Source organism: Metopolophium dirhodum, chromosome 1 (genome assembly GCF_019925205.1).
Source record: "Metopolophium dirhodum isolate CAU chromosome 1, ASM1992520v1, whole genome shotgun sequence".
Lineage (NCBI taxonomy): Eukaryota > Metazoa > Arthropoda > Insecta > Hemiptera > Aphididae > Metopolophium > Metopolophium dirhodum.
In genome coordinates, this window is record NC_083560.1 from 23,509,100 (window position 1) to 23,531,548 (window position 22,449).

The 22,449-nt window shown below is 27.1% G+C and overlaps 1 protein-coding gene and 1 long non-coding RNA gene across 3 annotated transcripts; one reads left to right on the plus strand and one right to left on the minus strand.

The window, feature by feature from the left end:
• The first annotated feature begins 200 nt into the window (after positions 1-200).
• On the plus strand, positions 201-4,266 carry LOC132937343 (uncharacterized). 2 transcript variants are annotated; one of them, XR_009663657.1, is made up of 5 exons: positions 201-273; positions 372-549; positions 678-757; positions 3,603-3,805; positions 3,886-4,266. It is a non-coding gene; the product is annotated as an uncharacterized LOC132937343 (long non-coding RNA). The 2 variants fall into 2 exon arrangements; XR_009663656.1 differs by having other exon boundaries at positions 206-549.
• Positions 4,267-12,577: 8,311 nt separating this feature from the next.
• On the minus strand, positions 12,578-22,449 carry LOC132934913 (transcriptional repressor CTCFL-like). The gene is made up of 15 exons (XM_061001332.1): positions 22,013-22,449; positions 21,894-21,946; positions 17,974-18,135; positions 17,819-17,914; positions 17,629-17,744; positions 17,347-17,571; positions 17,159-17,259; positions 16,834-17,003; positions 16,600-16,736; positions 16,391-16,541; positions 16,173-16,324; positions 15,978-16,118; positions 15,690-15,899; positions 13,881-14,073; positions 12,578-13,819 (listed from the first exon to the last, which is right to left on the minus strand). The coding sequence occupies exons 2-15, from the start codon at positions 21,919-21,921 to the stop codon at positions 13,704-13,706; spliced, it is 1,998 nt and encodes a 665-aa protein (XP_060857315.1). The 5' UTR covers positions 21,922-21,946; positions 22,013-22,449; the 3' UTR covers positions 12,578-13,703.

Genomic DNA, 22,449 nt, shown 5'->3' on the forward strand with positions numbered 1-22,449 from the left:
TGTATTAAATACTGCCAGGCGTCAGCTTTGTACTTAATAGACATTGTTTTGGTATGTTTAGCATAGATTTCTGTGTTTGGCAGCGACGCATCGGATTATCGGAATGATTATTTTGTTATCATATTGATGACTATCCTGATAACTTTACGACTAATATGATAAATATTTTAATCACCAACTTTAGTAGAAAAGCAAAATACGATGAGTCTAGGTTTGTTTTCATTTTGTCATTGTTTATTTTAACTATACTCAACTATTTTGACATTAGGACAGGTAATACAATTTGTTTATTCTATTATATCATTACTTTTTATAATATTTTTGTGTCACATTATTTGTATACGGCGACATAAGCTCAAAATGTACATTAGGTATCGGATTATCATTTTTACCACGGACTACTACTAGAATCACTAGAATATCTCATATTCTCGTCGTTAATACACTTTGTACGTCATAAATCATGATCTTCTCCGTCGACATAGTGCGCCATGAGTTGAATCACATAATATGTAACTCATGGTCGTCCAACTTTCTACAATTTCACAAGTGAGATAATATTTTTTCATGCGTATCGGCAGTATTTGATGATTGCTCGCTTAAATCATCAAACAATCTGCTGTTACACCCAGACCAATTTCAATAATAATAATAACATTGTCGATTGATCTTTCCAGGTGAAAGATTCTGATGGACAACGCCATTTCAACCTGATCGACCAATTTGGTAGAAATATTGAAAGAAGTCGTCGAATTCTGTAAGTTATTTACATATTAAGATGTTGCCAACATGTTTGTAACTATGCAACGTTCGAGTCAATCCAACCATTGTTTTTACTTTTTATCTTTTTATCATCACTATTTATGCCTTCAATTTCAGTTGCTCAGGATAATTTTAACTTGTTTTCATCCCATCAAGTGTTTTACGATTTCTGTATTCAAATCTCCGCCTGATTTATCTCACCATGAGTTAATGTTTTATTTACAAAAAACTTATATAAGGAACACAGAATAATTTCAATTAACTATAAATATGAAAGTATAAAACAAAAAACATGTTTTACGATTAAAATACTGTTTACAAGGTTTAAATACATGTTAATTATGTTAATTATAACAAGGTTTAACAATACATTTTTATAATATTAATATACTCAAAACTACCAGACTAGAAATAAAGCAAAATATTTATACAGTTACAATAAAAAATTGCGGAAGAAAATTGTTTTTGTTAGGATATGGCATTTGCTTACCTCATTTATTGATTCTGTATAATTTTAAGAAAAAGAATTTAAATGGATTTTAAGGAATTTTTTAGCAATAAAGATTATTAATAATAATTTATGTGGTCGTTTTCACAATTTTTCACATTTTCACAATTTAACAAAGGGAATATGACGTTATAGTCTAAACACTTAACTATATATAGAAAAGTGTAAATAATATACTAGTACTAGTAGCAATAGTTTCATGTGCTAAATACATGTTAAGATCATATCTATGTCTGAAACTGTCTCTACATTCAATCTGATATTTGTAATAAATATAAAAATTGTATGATATAGGTATTCATTATATTATATTTAAATTTGAATAAATAATAACAATAAATGTAAAGATAATTAAGTTCTAGTATTATGAAATAGGAATCTGTTAAATCGAATCATATAATATGCTAGGCGTAACAATTTTAATTGTATCAATTGTTCAAGGAGGCAACCAAAATGTGTTGGCTTTGTCTTACTAATGCAGAACATGGTAAATTATATGTTTAGAATAATCCATTTAACTCTTATTTTTAATATTTGAGTGAACTGACTGATTTTTAAATTAAAAGCTATTAATATTTAAATTTTTAGTTATGAGCATTTTAAAATTGTGTAACTTTATTATTGGAATATTTAATATATAATTTTTTATTAGTTTACTGTGGGACTGATATCTGTTCATTCTGCTAGCCAACCACTAGGAACTTCTATCTAAAATCATTTTTATTCTTTAACAGATACTCATAATTGTAATTTGTTTTACTGTTATATTTTATTTTGGTTGCCATGGCTATTTTTTAACACTTAAATATTATGGAAAAAAATTTTAATGATGTGGTCTGAATTTGAATGCCCCACTACATCTTGGGCACATTGCTGTTTACAATATATTATATCCAAGTAATTGAGTAAATAAAAATATTAAAGTATAACATTTTATAATATCAATGTTATTTGAATTTAAATAATATTTATCTACTTTTACTAGTGTTTTTTAAACCTATAAATAAAATAAAAAAGATAAAACTGTTTTGAACTTGAATTAAACATAAATTTCTATTAGGCTTAAATGTATAAATATTTCAATGAAAATTTTGTTTTTGAAATCAAGAGCCATTTGTGCTGCCTTCGAAGTATGGGTATGCTCATTTATCATTCTGTTTTTAGTAATACAATTTTATCCCAATATTAAATATTAAATAAAGGTTTTATTTACAATTTATTAATGAATTCTATTATATTTAAAATTAATTTATAATACACAAGTTAGTTTTTATTTAGTGAACTCAGCTATCTCATGCTCTGTCAGTAAAGGTTATTATAAAATCATAATAATTTACATTTTTGTAATACATTATAATTTCTTTAAAATACATAATATAATATTGATGATAAAATGATTTTTGTATTTTTACTACTTATGTTTTTATTCTTAAGCTTGTGGCCTAGCTTATCATACTTGAATAATTTGCCACTGAAAACTCCTTTATTTTTGCTGCCTTGACTAACTGTGCAACTTATTGATCTACACTCAAAATATTTTCTGAAAGCAATTTAATATTACAGTAAAACCTTTAAATTTCTGACGCTTTCGGTCACAGACATTTTGACTGCTATAGACTTTATAGAAGAACGTTTTTGGTTTGAAAATAACCATCCACTATTTATTACAGCTAGAGGTGTCTGTTATTATTAGAGGTTTCAAAGTTTATACATACAATTTTGATTTATATACAAATTATAATTATTATACATATTTAGTTATATTTTAGTTAATATTTTCTTAGGTTATGAGCGGAGTGAAGGATCTAGTGGTTTTACAATGGTGTTTATTTTTTTATTTTTTTTATTCTGTGTACAACATTTTTATCAGAAGGAGTGCTTTGATTTCAACATATAGTATCTTATCTTACCTTATCTTAAATTGGATCAATATGGTACATTAAAGAGGTAATTTTTCGATTTTTTCAATAGTTATTTAATGCCACAGGAAGAACCACAGATAAATTACAAAAAACCACTAAAAATGGGATTTTCATTTCCAACGCTTCGTTTATCACCATAGAAACGAATAAAAATAAAAATGAAAATAACGATTTTAGTTAATTTGTTGTAATTTATAATATTAAATCAACATATAGGCTATAATAAAATATAAAATATCTACATCAACGAACTGTCCCCAATCAGAATCGTTTCGTATACAATGATATAATATCATTGAATTCAAATTTAATACATTCCATTATACAGAGATCCACTTGTAATCTACTGTACAGTAGAGCTACATCCATTTACCCGCTTTTTTTTAAAGTAATATTTAAATGTTTTGCAGGCACAATCATATTGGTTGAAGCAATGAAGAACATAACATTCAATCAATCAAATGGCTTTATAAAAAGTGTTGCAAAACAGACAGTGTCATTTTAAGCCTTAAAAAAATACGTCGCTTTATTCATCAAGTACCTCAAAATAACATCATAAGGTGATGAAGTCAATTTCTGAAGTTTTCGGCCGTATCTTGGCACATCTCGATGGGTATAGTGGCGATTTCCTCCCAAATTCGATCTTTGAGTTTATCCAACTGAGGTTGATTTTTAAAAACATTTTTTCTTCAGGTAACCTCACAGGAAGTTGTCGCGAATTCTCAAATCAAGTGAGCATGAAGGGAACTTCACGTCACCTTTTAGAGAAATAAGGCGCGCGGAGAACATCTGTTGCAGTTGAAGGCTGTTCTTCGGACCAACCCATTTAACGACTGACCACAAAACAACCAGTCGGACTCAATTATTATAAAATGAATACATTCATTGCTCCGCGCAAATTCATAAAAAGTTTTCCAAATAATCTAAAAAAATATACATATTTTATAACAATAGTAATATAACACAGTTTTTCTTATAGATATTTTAAGTTAAAATTTGGACGAAATTACATATTATTAAATAACCAAGAATAACGATTTTAGTTTTTTTTTGTAATTGTATAATATTAATTCAACTTATCGGCTACCATGTAAATAATAATATAAATATGATATAAAATATCCTAGACTGACAAACCGTTTCTTCTCAGAATCTTTTTTCTTATGCAATGAAATTATATCATTAAATTCAAATTAATACTATCCATTGCATGATCCAATTGTATTCAACAATTTACATTGTTTTTGAATTTCTTTAATAGCAACTATAATATAATGCATAAAAAAGAATATACAACATAGTGATCTACACATAATATACAAGCAGTAATTTGGTTGTATTTTTTTTTTTTAAGGAACATTAATGGCATTTTTTTCCATTTCTTATCGATTTCTTCATTTAAACTATGGCTGTCATTGTAGACTTATCTGTTATAAATTTAAATATAAACTTTATATTTTTGTCTTTGTAAAAAAGGGCTCAGTTCCCGTTAAATATATATTTCACAATTTGTTATATAATATTATATACCTAGAGATTATAAGTACCTATTTTTATCTTTTCTTTATTTTTAAAATCAAAAGATTTTTATTATTAGATCAATCAATATAATATATAAAGTATTAAAAGAAATAACAAAAATTACCTACACCTTTAATTTAAGCTTGTGGTCATGTAGGGAGTTACAGTATAACATAATAAATAAAAATAAACTATAAAATAAAACCCTTTGTCATCATCTAGATAATATTCTTACTTCTAAATTTCATAATAGATTGATCACTCTAAAATTAAACACAACAGAATTAAATAAAGTATTCAGAACGTACAATTTGGTACCTTTATTATGTGTTTTGTAACAAGGAGACAATAAATTCGAGTATGGTGTCCTATTAACATTATATGTAGGTCCCATCTTTATATTTATAAAACAACGTATAAAACTACGGAATGTTGTATAAAAGTTATCATTATTTAAATTTGTTCAATATTTTTATAGAATCTAGGAGGAAGAGAAAAACAAATAAACATTTAATAAGCTTAGTTTCCAGAATTTTTTAACTTGTCCGCCTCTTTAAAATTGTACATGAGGGTGTAGTAAGGTTAGGTATATAATAGGTATATAAGTATATATATATTTGTTTTTTAATTACAGTATGTGAGAACCACCGACGCAGTCCACCAGGGATCTAGTAAAGGGAGGGGATAGGACTATATAGGAGCCTTGGGAGCGGCCAATTATTCAGACGTGATCTTGCCACCATACGTACCCACTCCTGTACCTCTTTGATTATGGTAATCACTATTTTCTCGTTGGACTTAGATTATTTTCGTTAATGGCGTATTTCGGACTTAGAGAATATTCGAGCAATTGCTATTTTCTAAGATACCAGTATTCGTTGTTAATTTGAATAGCTAACCAGTATAAATTTAACTAGTCTCTTTACAATTTTTAATAAATAATTCATCGAACTACGAATTGTTGATCCTTTGACGCTTCTACCCTCATCATATCTTGTCACCATCTCCTGTAAGACGGGTGCACGCAACACTAGCTAATACTTGACCTCAGAACACGTGGGCGATTGAGTTCAACCACTACGCCACGTCCATAGCTCTTGTTTTCTTGTAATGTAGACATACTTTTTATTATTCTTTCACTCTTGCTTCTAAAATGTAGATATAGTGGTACCTAATACCTATATTGTGAAATCCCTATTAAATGTGTAAAAGGAACAATATATATGAGAAAATGATCAATTTATTTATTTATTTCAGCATAATTCAATGATAATACAATAGTAATGTTGATTTTTGATTGCACAAAAACCTAGTACCTAGTACCTATATTATGAAAGTCTAAAAAGTTAAAGCTTGATTTAACCACTCAACTTAAAAGTAATACAGTAGTAATAGTAGCCCCTCAAAGAGCTTGTTAAACATTGGCAGCTTCTCCAAATTTAAAACCAACTAACTAACTATACTCCTTTAATAGTTAAATAATGATTTTAAATAATATTTTAAATAACTAACAAAGAAGTGTCTAATTAAACCAATCAATTTATTAATATTACATAATAGAATATACAAACAAAATAATAAGAAAAAGCAATTGGCAATCACGTGTGCTGCTATAAATATAATCTCAACAAAGCAAAGGAAAAAGAAAAAATATTCACAATGGGTGAAAAATTGGAAATTAGACAATGCTAAATTTGAAAATATACCTTTACTCAGTGAAATAAAAGAAAATAATACATATGATTTTAGAAATTACCTATCTTAGAATGGATTTTACATCAACTACCTTAATGGTCAATTTAATAACTGAATTATAACTATTTATATAAAAAGCGGGTAAGTGGATGTCGTTCTGCTGTATAGTAGGTTACTTACAAGTGAGTCAATGTATAATGGATTGTATTAAACTTGAATTCAGTGATATAATATCATTGTATAAGAAAAACGATTCTGAGCGGGGACGGTTTATCAGTCTGGATTTTTTAAATTTGTATTATTTATTATAGCCTTTAAGTTAAATTAATATTATAATATTATAATTTGTATTCGTTGCTGCGGTGATAAACAAAGCGTTAGAAATTAAAATGCCATTTTTGAGTGGTTTTTCGTAATTTGTCAGTAGTTTTTCGTAAATTGTCAGTAGTTTTTCCCGTGGCATTAAATAACTATTGAGAAAATCGAAAAATTACCTCTCTAAAGTACCATCTTGATCCAATTTGCTAAAAGATAAGGTACTATACCTTGAAATCGAAGTACTCCTTCTGGTAGAAATTTTGTATACAGGATATAAAAAATAAAATAAAATAAATAAACACCATTGTAAAACCACTAGTTTCCTCGCTCCGCCCAGAATCTAAAAATACAACAAATTTAAATGACAGAAATCACAATACTATTTTTATTTGAATTATAAAAATAACAATTTATATTAAGCCCTTTTAAGATTTAAACCTTTGAAGTATATTTTGCAACTAAAAATCATAGTAAATATTAAATAACTTTTAATAACAAAAAAATATATGAAAAAGTAGGAAAGACTTGTAATTTTCCTACTTTGAATGTCACCCTATTGTTTAATTTTAATGTATTTCTATTCATATCAGTACAACTATAACACTAATGTCTAATAGTCAATGGCCATAGATACAAGGTTTTTGCTTTGAGATCGATAAAAAAAAAATTGAAAATTAAAATATTGTTATACATAATATATTGATAAAATATTATTATCACTAACATAAATTATAATAAATTACCGTCATTCTTATGAAGCATTTTTCTTGTACATGTTTAATGGTTATATATAACTAACTTCGGTGCCCGTAAAAAATTACAACTCTAAAAAAATTGTGATTCTTCAACTTCTTTTGGGTGTAACTCGTTGTAGTAAGTGCAACTAAGACACCCTGGTAGGCAATCCGACTATGTCGTATCGCGGACAATGTGCGATAGCACATGAAGTAGGCAATCCACCTGCAGTGGATTGCAGACCCACCGATGGACGGCTATAAGTGCAACTTGGCCATTTTTATAGGCATTGTGCGAAAATTCTATTTGATTCATGCTTGTAATTGATCTAACCAATAACCAATGTCAACGAATACAATAATTAATACTAATTTTTACTAATCATTTCTCCTATAACCAATAGCAACCATTTATAAACAAAATTTCTATCGTAAATCTCAAAATTCTTGTTTGAGCACCTTCTTGGGTGGACCTACCGGGCCTAATTGTGAATCCAAACCATCCATGGAACTAACAAAAAATGTCATCAAAATCGGCCCAGCCTTTCTCAATTGATGAATAACTATACATTTTTCACACCATTTTTATATAATATACATATAATACATAATAGGTATAATATACCTACTTATGTAATTTATTTTGTTAAAAATGTGTTATTAATATTATCATTATACAGAAGGTATATAGGTATAGGTACATATTATACAATGGTGTGGTTTTTTTGTATCGGTTATCACCTTTGGGACAGAAAAAATGCTTCAATTTTCTTCTACAGCATCTTTATTGACCAAAATGTAAATCTAGTTCATATTTAGGGGGTCAAAGGTTAAAAGTTCCCAATAGTTTTCAAAAGCGTCAGGAAAAATAAATAAAAATTAAGGAAAAGCTACAAACCCAATATTTGAAAAAATTGATTTTTATTTAATGTAACTAAAAACAATAACCAAATATAGATGACATTTTCATTGAATATTTATATTATCAATTTCTATGCACCATAACATTTTTGTAATATTACAACACTTTTTGAGCAATTTATATGCATATAAATATTTTGAGTTTTAGTTTTATTGAACTATTGTCGTTACAAAGTTTTTCGGTGGGTCAAAAAACCTTGAATATGTAATATAATTATATTCCAATATGCTGTGTACATATGTTAAAAGTATTTGAAATGTATTTTAAATATTTTCTAAATGGATGTTTTATGTGGACATTATATAATTATGTATATATTAACTATTAAATAAAAAATTTTAAATTTGGTAATTTATTCAATAAAATTAAAAAATAAATTAAAATTAAGGATAATAATAGATATAATTATTTAATACTATAACTTTTTTTCTAAAAGACATCTATTATTATTTATTATTATTAATATCCAAAAAAATAAATACTCAATTCTATAAAACATTCTTAAGTGGTTCAATGAAGAAAAAATTAACGGATAAACAAGTTGAAGAAACAAAAAAATTACACCGCAGGGAGAGTGTAGTAATTTGGACCGCATGTACCTTGGTGTCATGCTTATTCCTGCCTTTATAATTAGTAAAGAATTAATTCATGGAGGAAATTATATTCACAAGTTCTACGACATTAAATATTACCATAGTTAGAACAATAAAATCACTGATGAATTTATAGTAAAAAAAATTTAATTTAGCCTAACAAAATAATGGTTTTTGGTTTTTTTTAATTTGATTTTCAACATTTAAATTTGTGATAGAAGTTCTTAGGGTTAGTGCTATTTTACGTTAAATATTGAATAGGTGTAATTCAGACAAAAATTAGTATCAAGGTCACAAAAATTACATTCTTGGTATGCATATATCTTGGATAAAATCATTAATTCTTAAGGTTTAAAAAATTGAACAATATTTTTTATCATGTACCTAAAATTAAGTGGTTATGTATTATCTATATACTGAATCGGTTAGGTAATTTATAATTTTTTAAGTAATTTATATATTTTTTCTATTTCTAATTTCTATGTACATTTCAATGTAAATTCCAAGATACATTATACGCTGTACCTTGGTCCATTTTTTTATTGTTTTAAAAACCATGTTGATTTATATATATATGTTTTTAATTTTAATATTAATGTAATAGTGTAGATGTTGTTAATTATTTTGTACTTTTGCCAACCCCCCTCCACCCCACAAAAAAAATTAAGCACTAGATCCGCCACTGCCTAAGTGAAAAAAATAATTTAAAAAGTGGATGTCACTCTGCTGTACAGTAGGTTACAAGTGGGTCACTATTTAATGGTTGGTATTTAATTTGAATTAAATGATATAATATCATTGTATAAGAAAAACGATTCTGAGCAGGGACGGTATCTCAGTTTAGGTTTAAGCAATATTATATACTTATCTATAGTATTAAAAAAATAATCAACCCATAATAGGTACCTAAAATAAATTCCAAATTAATCATATCACAATATCCATTAGGTACTTATAATGCGTTATACATCAACAACAAACCGTGATACTATCATAGATATATAGTAGTATGCTTAAGAAGTTTCAAGTACCCACGAATAATAATATACAATCACAACAAAATAACTAAAAAAGTTTTTTAATATGTAATTTCGTCCAAATTTGAACTTAAATGATTATAAAAATAAACTGTGTTAATGTATTTTTTAGATTTTTTGGTAACATAGTTAACTACTTACATGGAATTTTATTTTAAATTCTCAATCTTTAGATATAAAAGTTGAACATTTTATACATTCTTAAGCTACAAAATAATTATTCAATTTTAAATTTGATATATGTTGTTAAAATTCGACCTTTAAATGCTTATAAAAAAAATTGTGTGTTAACTATGTATTTTTAAAATTTTTCAACTGCTATTGTTACAATATATCAGGAGCCTTGTATTCAATTTTTACACTTTTTGGCCCAACAGATAAAACTTTATTGATATTCATAGAAAAATAATTTAAAAATTCAAATATGAAATTGTCCGTAAACAGCTCAAAACAAGTCAAAATATTTTGAAAATTTTATCAAGTATAAAAATTGATAAAATAAACACTCAGTGAAATTTTCATGTATCTACAGTTATTCGTTTTTGAATTACAACAAAATAAGAAAAAACTACATGAACAATCGAGTGAATATCCAATGTTGTAAAGATATAAACTTCAAAGACTCATAAAAATTTTATTTGATTTGCCCGTAGCCTTTTTTTTTTTTGTAAACGTAGAAAAACTTATGAGGAATCTTGTATTACATTTTCATATCTTAGATTTGAAAAGAAAATTTGAATTCTTAACTCATAATTATTTGCTAATTTTCGTGATTTTTCCGTATTTTGTCAAGATTTGAACTTTAAATGCTTATAAAAAAAACTGTTAAACTAATATTTGACCGTTTTGGAAAAGCAACAATATAAAAAGACGTTTGGATTTTGGTATTTAATATATTAATTGATTTACCTACTAGTTACCTACCTACATCAAGATTATACTAATATTGGGAAAAAATTTAAATTAAGAATAAAGTGTAGGTATATTGTAATTTATTGTACTTCTGTTGTAAAAAAATGTTTCCCCCCTCAGATCTTTGCTCCGAATCCGTGCCTGGTTCTGACGGAATACCAATATATGCTGCTAGAGACCATAAGCCTATAAACTAATGGACAGCGCATTCCACCCCGCCATCAATGATAGGTGATCATATAGGTAACCATATAACTGAGAGAGAAAGAACTTAAAGTAATGAAGGAGCCCGCATAATGAACTGTATATAATATTTTACTACTTTCTGTTCTTTTTCTCTCAGTTGTATGGTTATATGATAACCTAGAATTGAAGACAGAGCGGAGTGGAATGCGCTGACCATTAGTTTATAGGTCTATGCACTAGGGCTGGCGGTGTTTTCGGTATATTGGTAATTACCGGTTTTTAAAAATACAGATATTCGGTATTTTAGAATACCGGTACCTATGAATCGGTACTTATAACGTTGTTACCGGAAATACCATATATACCTACATTTATTTTTTATTATTTGTAGATAATCGTAATGACTTATGACATAATATAATAAGAGACAACTTCGTTTTTCAAAACTTTTCAAGAAACAAAAAAAACCTGATATAGGTTAGGTAGGTATCTGGATTTTCAACGGAAAAAAAAACTAGACACCTCCCAGTTATTACCGACATTATATTATATTTCCTAAATGAGCGGTCCGTTTTGTCTCGTTCTTGCACAGATACACTCGTCAATATTTGTCTCTAACTTAATTGAAGACGGCCAAAAACCCGTTTTCGACAAAAATGGCGTTATCTCGTTTTGGCACGGACCCCATCAAATGTCATCATGGCTTTGTGCACTCAAATGCTCAATTATGGACACTTGAGGTGTGACCCACAAAAGTAATTTTAAGCACAATATTACAAAAAAATATAATGCATTAATCAAAAAAAAAAATAATGTTGAAATCAAAATTTGGCAAATAGCAAATCGATAAAAACATTTTTTTCTTTATAAATAAACCGTGCCCACAACTGCATAATATTTTAACGATATCGATTCCTCTGAGCAAATATAATATTATATTTATTCGTAAATAATCAACTTTTGGATATTGTGATAGTACCTATTGATTTCATATTATAAGTGTTTTTAGTGAGCTTTAAGTCCTAAACTCAATAATTATAGACATATAACTACCTTCCTACTTTTCTAAGACAGCACCGCTGTGTTGAAAAAAAAACAATTCAAAACTATTAACTATAATAATAATAAATTACGTCAGAGTGTCAAATATAGAGATTATATTATTACCTAGGAACTTACTTTATCTACTGCAGTCGTTAAGCCGTCAAGCGTCATCTAGATAAGATAACTTCGCATTAAATTGTCAAGCTATTTTAAGAACATATTAACATTATACAATCATACATAAATCTAAAAAAGTAGTACATTTTAAAAACTTTAAATAGCAAAAATAAATGAATACATTTTGTCATTATGATTCTGATAAAAAATTAAAACTAAGCAATATTTTAGGCATGAAAGCGATGTGTTAATATTAATTATCAGGTTTAAAATAAAATCAACACATATGTATAATGGTATTTTGTACTCTTACTTTATTTGTAATCAAAGCTAGGATGCCTTTTATAAACAACTGTTTAATAACAATAACACTTAAATAATTAAAAAATAATATTATAATCTGTTTACATATCTAACAAGAGTATATTAATAATTAATGTTAACAATAGTTTATTGGTATATAAAGTGCACATGTTAACAGTGTATCTGGACAACTGGCACACAATGTTAAATTTAAATAATTTTATACTTTCACAATCATATTATTATAAACATGGGTAGGAATGTAATAAAAAAATTTAAAAATGCATATTCAAATAAAAATAAAATACATCAAAATTATGTCAAGTCTTACAAGTAAAAAATATTTTTAATAGTGTTTATAAAGTAATACTATATTAATCTCTTTATTCGAGATGAATATGTGCAGTCTTTATTTAATATTTTAATAAGGTTTTTAGGTTATGTCAAAATACACTGAAAGAATGACTACACTTTAAATAAGCATTGTATAATTAAAATAAATCCGATTTTAAATATACAAACTTAACAATAAAAAAAATCTGTACTTTAAATGTTATTTATAAATGCTAGGTAATAGGTATTAATTTACTTTTTAAATTTTTCCATACATTAAAAAATGCAGTAAAATAAGTATGTATATAATATTAAAACACAAATCAGCGTTTTGTTAGTAGGTAGAATTTTTTGCTTATATTATATTCATTAATAATTTGAATAAAAATAGTTTAAATCAGTTATAAAAATATTGAAGCCATACATAATATATGCCATGAATATAAGCACACTGATTTGTTCATCACTAATGATTAAGTGTAAGTATTTAATATACATTTTTAGTAAAATACAAAATAAAAATAAAAATAGAGAACACAAACCAAATAATTATAGTATATTATAATATGTATTGTAGTATTGGACACTTATTTCTAAGGTTCATATATTTTTAATCTAAAATAACATCAACTTTAGACTTTAATATAGCATTTTGATCAATATATCACATTAAACATCAATTAAAATGCTAAAAACATAAGACTCGGCATACAAATAATATAAAATGAAATGTAAAAAGTTTGAGTTAAAATTGTACGCTTGGATTATAGTAACTTTTAACCACCAGTTTGTTGTTTTAACTATCATCTTTGTCATCAAAACCAAAAAAATTTTCAATGCCATCATCACATTCTTCTTTCACGTCTATTAAAGACAGTGGATCTAAAACTGTAAGGTCTTTTTGACTTGGTGCTGTTAAATAAATAATTTCAATTGAAAATTAAATTTAAATTAAATTTAAATTTGTACTTACAGGAAGATTTCTCAACTTGTTTTATTGATACATTTGTAGATGTGTTATTTATCTGATCTTGACCACCAAGTTGAATCACTTCAAGTAGAACATATTGCTGTCCATCTTCACCTTGTACTGTTATAGCTCCAGTTCCACTTGATGGAATACTTGTGTCGTTCTCAGATTCATCCTCATCAGCTGAATCTATATACTGCAATAATTTATTGTCAAGAATTATTTTTTAATTTTATCCACATTGCACCACTTATTAATTACTTAAATATGTTGAGCTTTAAACTACAACATTCAATTCTGTTCCTGTTACACAATGTTCACACGTTATACACACATGTACATACATTGTATGTATTTCACATAATAATATTATATGTGATGTATTTCTAACCACTAATTTTATTATAGCCATTATGAATTTATTTTTGTGTTTATTGTTACTAAAGTCCCGGTAATCCAATGACGTGATAATACCACATTTCATCCAGTAATTTGACCACCTTTCATTTTTGATAATAATAATGACCAAAAATCTAATAAAATCGATAAATTCAACTGATGAACTTGATAAACCAATTAAATAAAACAAATTACAAGATAAAGTTAATTGATGCTACGTGAAAACCAACAAAAAATTGATTACAGTTATAATAAATTTAGCATGTATTTTTCTAGTAAGTTATAATATTTAAATTTAACCACACACAATATATAAACATCAATCTTTTTGCTATTTTTTCTTTGTTGGTGAGTTTGCCAGTCCCGCCTGATACAGGTCTACCGAGGTAAAACAGATAGATATAGCATTGAACAAGTCATGTTGACTGATAACAGGCTGCTTTAAGAACACTTCACTACCTAAAAAGGGCCAAAGTTGAAACTGATATATTATAGCACAACTGGACAGCGGGACACAATTTTGACCGGTCAACCTGGATCTTGGAATGGGAGTACGCTAAACTAAATACAACCTAAAGGGATAAGAAGTTTTGATACGGGGACTCTACAAGTTGCAAATACGGTAAATAGGTGATAAACTGATGAACAAAACACGAAAAATATAATTATGTCCAAGTAGTCCAGCGACCCCAACCACTAACAACTATGTATACTCCCCACAAAATTGTGGTAAACAACGAGTACTTCAATAAATTAATGAATATTATAAGTGCCCTTATTTAATTATCACTCAATCACTTACATAGAACATATTTTGTAACTCGTAAACAAGAAACCGCTGTCATTATTTTATGTAGACTTAAGGTATACAGTAAATAATGTTGATATTTAAAATTCAAAATTTTTAAAGCTCAATATTTAAGTTAAAAACCCATTGTGTAATGACTTGGCACACTGGTGCCATAAAGTCAAGCTTAATTATGACAACTAATTTGTCTTAATGGTGAACACCAATTTCAATAAACTTAAGTACTACATAAGAATATTAACTAATGATCTGAAGACCAATCAGCAATTTACAAACATTCCAAAATCAAGCAACAATTAACAAAAAATATTAATTCAATGGGTAAAAAGAATATAAATTCAAAATCATCAAAACGAATACAAATTTATTTCAGACACCAAAAATTATTCTAAGGGAACTAATATCCACCAATTTTTATTAGAATTCTGCAACAAAATGAACATGATATATCATTCATACCTACAATAATACTAATTGATAAAGCATCCATTATTTTTAAATAAATAATTGTATAAATTACCCTTATTCGTCCTTATTTTTATCAAATAATATTTTAAAGAGATTTAAAGTAGAAAATAAGATAATAAATTTAAAAAATAATATACTTCTAGTTTTTTTTTTAATGCAGTCTTTCGATAATTTCTAGTTGATTCTTGCAAATGAACTTCCATATGTCTTAGTAAATTTCCTTTATGTCTAAATGATAGTTTGCATGTATTACAGTGATAAGGTTTCTCTTGTGGAGGAGGTCGTATATATGCTAGATTATGATGCAAATTATGATGGCGGCGTAGTAATTGTTGTTGTCTGAATGACTAGAAAAAACAAATTAATAAGGATTGTTGATATTGTATATTATACATTAATTATTTATATAATTTAAAATAATTTACCCGATCACATTGATCACATTGAAATGGTTTTTCATCTGTATGTGTTAACATATGAGTTTCAAGATGACGCTGAAATGTGGAAGCATAAGAACACAATTCACATTTAAAACATTTTTCCCCTTTGTGTGAAAGACAGTGAACCTATAGAATATATTCATTAGATAATATATTAATAGAAAATGTATACTTCAATACTTTATACTGGTAACGATCAGGGAATGCATCACCACATCGCTTGCACTTAATAGGTTTGTCGGAAGTATGAAGCTTTTGTACATGAATACGTAAATCAGTTTTTCGACCACAAGTGGCTGGACAAAGGTCACATTTAAATACAGGCTTTTCACCTAAAAATTAGAAATTTAATCATTTTTGTATTCTAAAAAATTTATAATTTAAAAAATGAAATTTACCACTATGTATTTGTCTGTGTGTTTTTAAACTGTTGGATTGGGTAAACTTAGTAAAGCAAATATCACACTCATATGGTTTCTCACCAGTATGTATACGCAAATGGCGCTTCAATTTAAATGTATCTGGACTTGCATAAGTACAATGGGGACACTAAAAAAAATATAAATCTATTATCTAGTTATAAATTAATATGTTTAATAGTAAATACTTGGTATGGTCTTTCACCAGTATGACATCTCATGTGATTTCTCATTTTGCTCAGTTCTACACTAGCATAATCACATACTGTACATTTATGTGGTTTTTCATGAGTATGCTTATACCGAACATGTCTAACAAGTTCTCCTGTAATATAGATAAATATAAATATTGTATAAGAAAAAAATTTGTTTTAAACACAAATAATTAATTCTTAGGACTATGAACTTATACATTTGCATACCTGATGTAGTAAAATTACTTGGACAACTTCGACAACTATATGGTTTTGTTCCAGTATGAGTATTAACATGATTTTGCAAAGAAGTTAAAGTTTTGAAACCACGATCACAAATAGTACATATATGTGGACGTTCTTTAGAATGAGATTTCATATGACGAGATAACAAATATCTAAAAAAAAAATTTAATCCATGAAAATTGATCTATTAATCAATAGAAATATAATGTGTTCAGTTACAAATTTAATGAATGCATTAATCAAAAAATTAATGAGCTAAAAGACATTTGAAACTTGTTAAGAACCAATAAAAGGAAATACAAATTACCTTTTTCCAGTAGAGTAAGGACAATAATCACATAGATGTAATAGAGAAGTTTGTGACTTTTTAGGAACTAACCTAAGTATTTTAGTTTTTTCATCTTCTTCCTAAATATATATTATATAAGTAATATTAATAATAATAATCAATATAAAAAAATATATTTAATTGTTTTTTTTTTTCCATAAACTTACTTCTATTTCTTGTTTTTTTGGTGGAGTTGGATCTTTCCCATCAATGAAATTATATACATTTGTAACATCGGAATCATGATCTTCTTTAGAAATCTCCTTACTATAGTTTGATGTTTCATAATTGCTATCATTTTGATTGACTACATATACAACATAATTGTGGGGGTCAGTGTCAGCTTGAACGAGAGTGACCATTTGATATCCCCCATCTCCTGAAGCAACAATCTAAAATTTCAAACATTTTATTATCTGTATTATTCATTATTTATAATTTTAATTTACTTGAGGGTTATCTTTTTTAATTTTATCTTGTGCATTAGGCAGAGTAATTTCAGTTAAGTTACTTAAATTTTTTTGATTTGTGCAAGCCATAATTTCTAAATCAAGTCCTGAAAGTCCTAAAATTTAAATTATTTATTTTCTTTTAAAAATTGTGACTTTTTAAATTTCAATAATTTTAATTTTAACTTACCTCCAACCATAACCATCTGGCCATCTCCTGTAGTTGCTTGATAATAATATTGGTCATTTTGATCTATGAGATGTGCAGGATCTACTGAGTTCCCATCTAAATTCATTATTTTTATTTAAATATAAAATAAACTTTTAAGTAAAAATAATACTTACCAGTTTGTACGTGTGTTAATTCATTTCCTTCAATTTCTTTATTAAATGAATCCAAGTAATTTTGTATTTCTGTTATAGTTTCAGTGTCAGAAGTTGAAGCCTCCAACTTTATGAAACTCCCATCAAAAGTCATAGTATTTTCAGATGATCCGACATCTAACACTAATAAACAATGGCTAAGTTAAAGTTGGTAAATGGGTGATAGTTGAGGGCCATGTGTTTGAAATTAGAAACAAAACTGAAATTAGTACATAGTTCGATATCTCACATAGAAAATTGGTTTTTCATATCTGCTTAGTATGGTATATAACATGGTTTTTGATTGATATAGTTAATCAATAAATACAAAAATATGTTATGAATTATGGTAAAAGTCTCATATAGGTATCAATGGAAATATACCATGAAACAGAATAAATTGAGAACAACTGATCAGCTTATTCAACAATTTTTTTAATTTAATTTAGGTCTATAAACAATTATTGTATAAGTACCTAACTATTTTTATTTAATACCTTTTTAATTTTAACCTAGTAGTACCTAATAAAATATTTTATTATCATTAGTAGGTGGGGTTTGTTTTATTGTTTTTCTTAGTAACTATTACAAAAATTGTTATTTATAAGAGTAACTATAGAATTTTTAGAAATATTTATTAGAACAAATAACCTTTCAAACAGATAATTTTTTGAATAAGTAAATGACTTTTCGAAGATACAATTTTTGAACATATTCTTTTTGAATACATGACAATCGGACATGTCACCCTACCCATGATAAAGTAAATTAGTTGTATATATAGTATTATTGTTATAATATAGTGTGAGTTGAAATGAACAAATACTTAACATTTAACGAATCAATAGTGAGCTTTAAATAAATTGTCCCTTAAATATAATTTAGTGGTTCATGATTGGTCCATTAAATTAAATACTTTTTTTTATGCAACGCAGCATAGGAGTTTCATCTAACATTCCAATATAATTCGTTGATGACACAGTAATACAACATATCTCGATTTAAACGCAATTTAACATTATTTAGAATTTTTATTATTTCTTATATTAAATGAGTGTGTAAAATTTATTTAATATTTATACTTTTACCTAATTGTTATTGAAAACTTAGGTTTAACTTGTAAAACCTAGAGTTTGCTGATTGTTTTTTGTAAGTTCTAGGATATACAATTTATTTAGGTCAAACCCGGTATGTTTATGGAGTTCTAGCTTTTACAAAAGTGAAATTGTAAATTTTAAGATAACAATTTACAGTGGTAGTTGTTCAAATTCCGATGCATGCCAAAAAATCTAATGTTCAAATTGAGTTTCACAAAATTCAAATTAGGATTTGAAGCTTGTTCTATACATGTATAAACTAATAAATATATATGTATTTAAAATATTATATACAACTGTCAATTATCAATTATTACTATTTATGAACAAGATACATTTTAACTTTTTTTTTTAATAAATTATATTTTTTTAGTTTTTGTTTTATACAATTTTCAATGCGACGGTTGTCAATTGTGCACCAACAAATAATACTTATTGAATATTTTCATAATTTTAGACTATGTTCAGATTTTGTTTAAAAACGTTTTCATAGTTAAAAAAATGAAGTAAAATATATATCTCATACTACAATAATGAGGACATTTATAATAGTAAATTATCATTCATCATCATATTTCAATATTTTATTTTCATAAATAAACTAAAATTAGAACAATTTTAAAATAGTTACCATTATCACTTTAAGAGGACGCTACCCATACATTTGTTGTCTCCGTCTTATACACACACGACATAGCAAATTGTTGTTCACTAGTTTCAATAGTGTGCTGTTAGTTTTGATACTAGAGCGAATTGACCTATTATAAAACTTTTAGGTAAGAACATTATCTGTGTTTAAGCGTTGGCGATTTTTAAAAATTTCTAATTTCAAGCATGATATGGATATGTGAAAAATCAAAAATTAAAAATGCTCATATCTCGCTTGAAAATTAAAATAGCGAATAAAAGCCAACGCTTAAGCACAGATAATGTTATTATCTAAAAAATTGATAATAGGTCAAATCACTCTAATATCAAAAATAACTGTACACTATTGAAACTAGTGAACGAAAATTTTCTGTCGTACATGTGTAAGACGGAGACAACAAATGCATGGGTAGCATCCTCATAACGTATTTGACTAGAATATTTTGTTTTTTAACATATTTTTTAATATCTGTTTCAGACTTGAACCATAGTAAATAGTTTATCATAACATATATCACCATGTCTTGTTTGTAAAAGCAATACATAATAATTTGTGGCTAGATTAAATTAATTTAATGAGATCAATCGGTTAAAGTAAAAACTTAAGTATTTACCAATTAAGAGGACATTACACCGACATTTTTTATATCTAAGTTATGACTCATAGGTATACTATTTGTTAATTATTATTTTAGGTACGTTTCTTCCAATATGTTAATTATGATGTATGACGGTGAGATAACAAACCTGAATGGCAGGGCTATAAAGTATTCGCACGCATGGACAGCATAAGCGGTCCCAGGATTTTATTTCAGTTGCAGCATAGATAGCAAATTTCTAAATGTTAAGGGTATTGAGAATGTGTACGAAGTTGGATTTACTGGGTATCAGTATCAATGAACCATCATTTACTTTAGGCTATTATTTATAATTGTTGAAACTATACTCTGGCCCACGAGAGAGTATCCCGTCGCCCGACAAAAACCCGTCCGATTCCTCGCATCGCCACGTATTTGACATACACTGAATGGCACAAAGTGGGGAAATGCCTACAGTCTGCATGCGCAAAACGAGGATACTTTCTCGTGGGCCGGAGTATAGTAAACTAGTAATTTCTTTTCCTCCGAACATAGTTTTTCTTCATATGTTAATTATAGATGTGATTGTGGCTATATAAATACCGCTGTTAAACTAAGGTCTTCCCCCTCTTAATTTTGGCTTGATCATCAGAACTTTGAGCTAACAACTATTCAGTGTTGGGTAAATTACTTTCGATAAGAAACTCAATTACGTTATTACTCATTACATAAATATTTTTGTTTAAATAAAATTACATTTGCGTTACCCGACATTATTTTTATCACGCTATGTGTTTTTCATCCAAAAAGTAATGCGTAACGAATAGTTACTTTTTCAAAATTTGACGACAAATTCAGTCCATAACGAATATAATAAGTAGTAGGTATACTATTAATTATTATATATAAATTGTATAGTAGTATAATATGTAAGAAATTGATTATGTAGGTACACTATATTGATAATGGATGAATGTAATACATAAAATTCCTGCATCTTTTATAAAATTCACCATTATCATCTAAAACTTTCAAAATAGTAAAAATATTTTATAGATTTTTAATTTTTCTCAAATATCCTAACCCTTAGTTTATGTCACGCACTCTACATTCATAACTTATTTTAATAACATGTAAAATAACACGTTTCTCCATAGAAATTACTTTTAAAAGAAATTTTGTTACAATTGCGTTAATTTAAATAAAATATAATGAAATTACTACAGCCTTACTGGCTAAAGCAATAGTAATTTTGTTACAGTAATTTGTAATTTCCGTTATGTTACTACCCAACACTGCAACTAACAACTAAGTTCATGATCAAAACAATAGTTTGTGAAATAATAAAGATATAAAGGTTATGAAATATCTACCTTATGAGTTATGAATAATTATATGATTTCAACCAATAAAATAAAGTGGTGGTTGAAATGTCAGGTGCAGCACAGGCTGCACCCGTAGGACCGCCTATGATGGGCAGAGATGTAACAAACCAGCAACCGATTTTCACCATTATTAGATTTATAACTATTAATAAGCAAAATAATATGGACTATCTATCGAGTAACTATAAACTTACCATAAGTTGTTCCTTCGTTTTCAGACATTATCGAAGTCTTGTCAATTTAATACCTATAAAAAAACATTCAATTCCTCGTTTTGATAATAATATTAAATTAATAGGATTCACATAATTACATTATATTTAACACGGCTAACATCGACTGTATTAGCAAAAAGTAAATGTTCGGAACGTAACAGGAGCGCAACTCTCACATGGAAAACGCGTACACATGGTCACCAAGGACCGACTACGACAGTTGAACTTGAACAATGAACAGTCTATGCATTCAATGATTACAGGTTACTTGATAAGAATAACATATCAGTTTGGATCGAGAACAACTACAACTCGGCTGTCTAATCATAAAACACGGTGACTCTTTTAAAATATATTACGAAAAATGCGTAATATTATAATTTATAATCGACGACGCCATTAACTCGAGTCTTGAAGAAGCGTTGGTATGTTAATGAAACGGTAAAAACTAAGGCTCTATAATATGTATAGCTTATATAGCTCTCTAGTAAAAACGACCAAAAGTATTTTTAAGAAAAACAACAACAAAAAACCA

What these genes read in the sequence shown, in the direction of transcription:
- LOC132934913 (XM_061001332.1), bottom strand. Translation starts at nt 21,921, where the DNA reads ATGTCTGAAAACGAAGGAACAACTTATG. An exon ending in AAACGAAGGAACAACTTATG is followed by an intron (nt 18,136 to 21,893) that starts GTAAGTTTATAG and finishes ATTGTTTATTAG; the next exon opens with TGTTAGATGTCGGATCATCT. An exon ending in ACAAGTTGAGAAATCTTCCT is followed by an intron (nt 13,820 to 13,880) that starts GTAAGTACAAAT and finishes TTTATTTAACAG; the next exon opens with CACCAAGTCAAAAAGACCTT.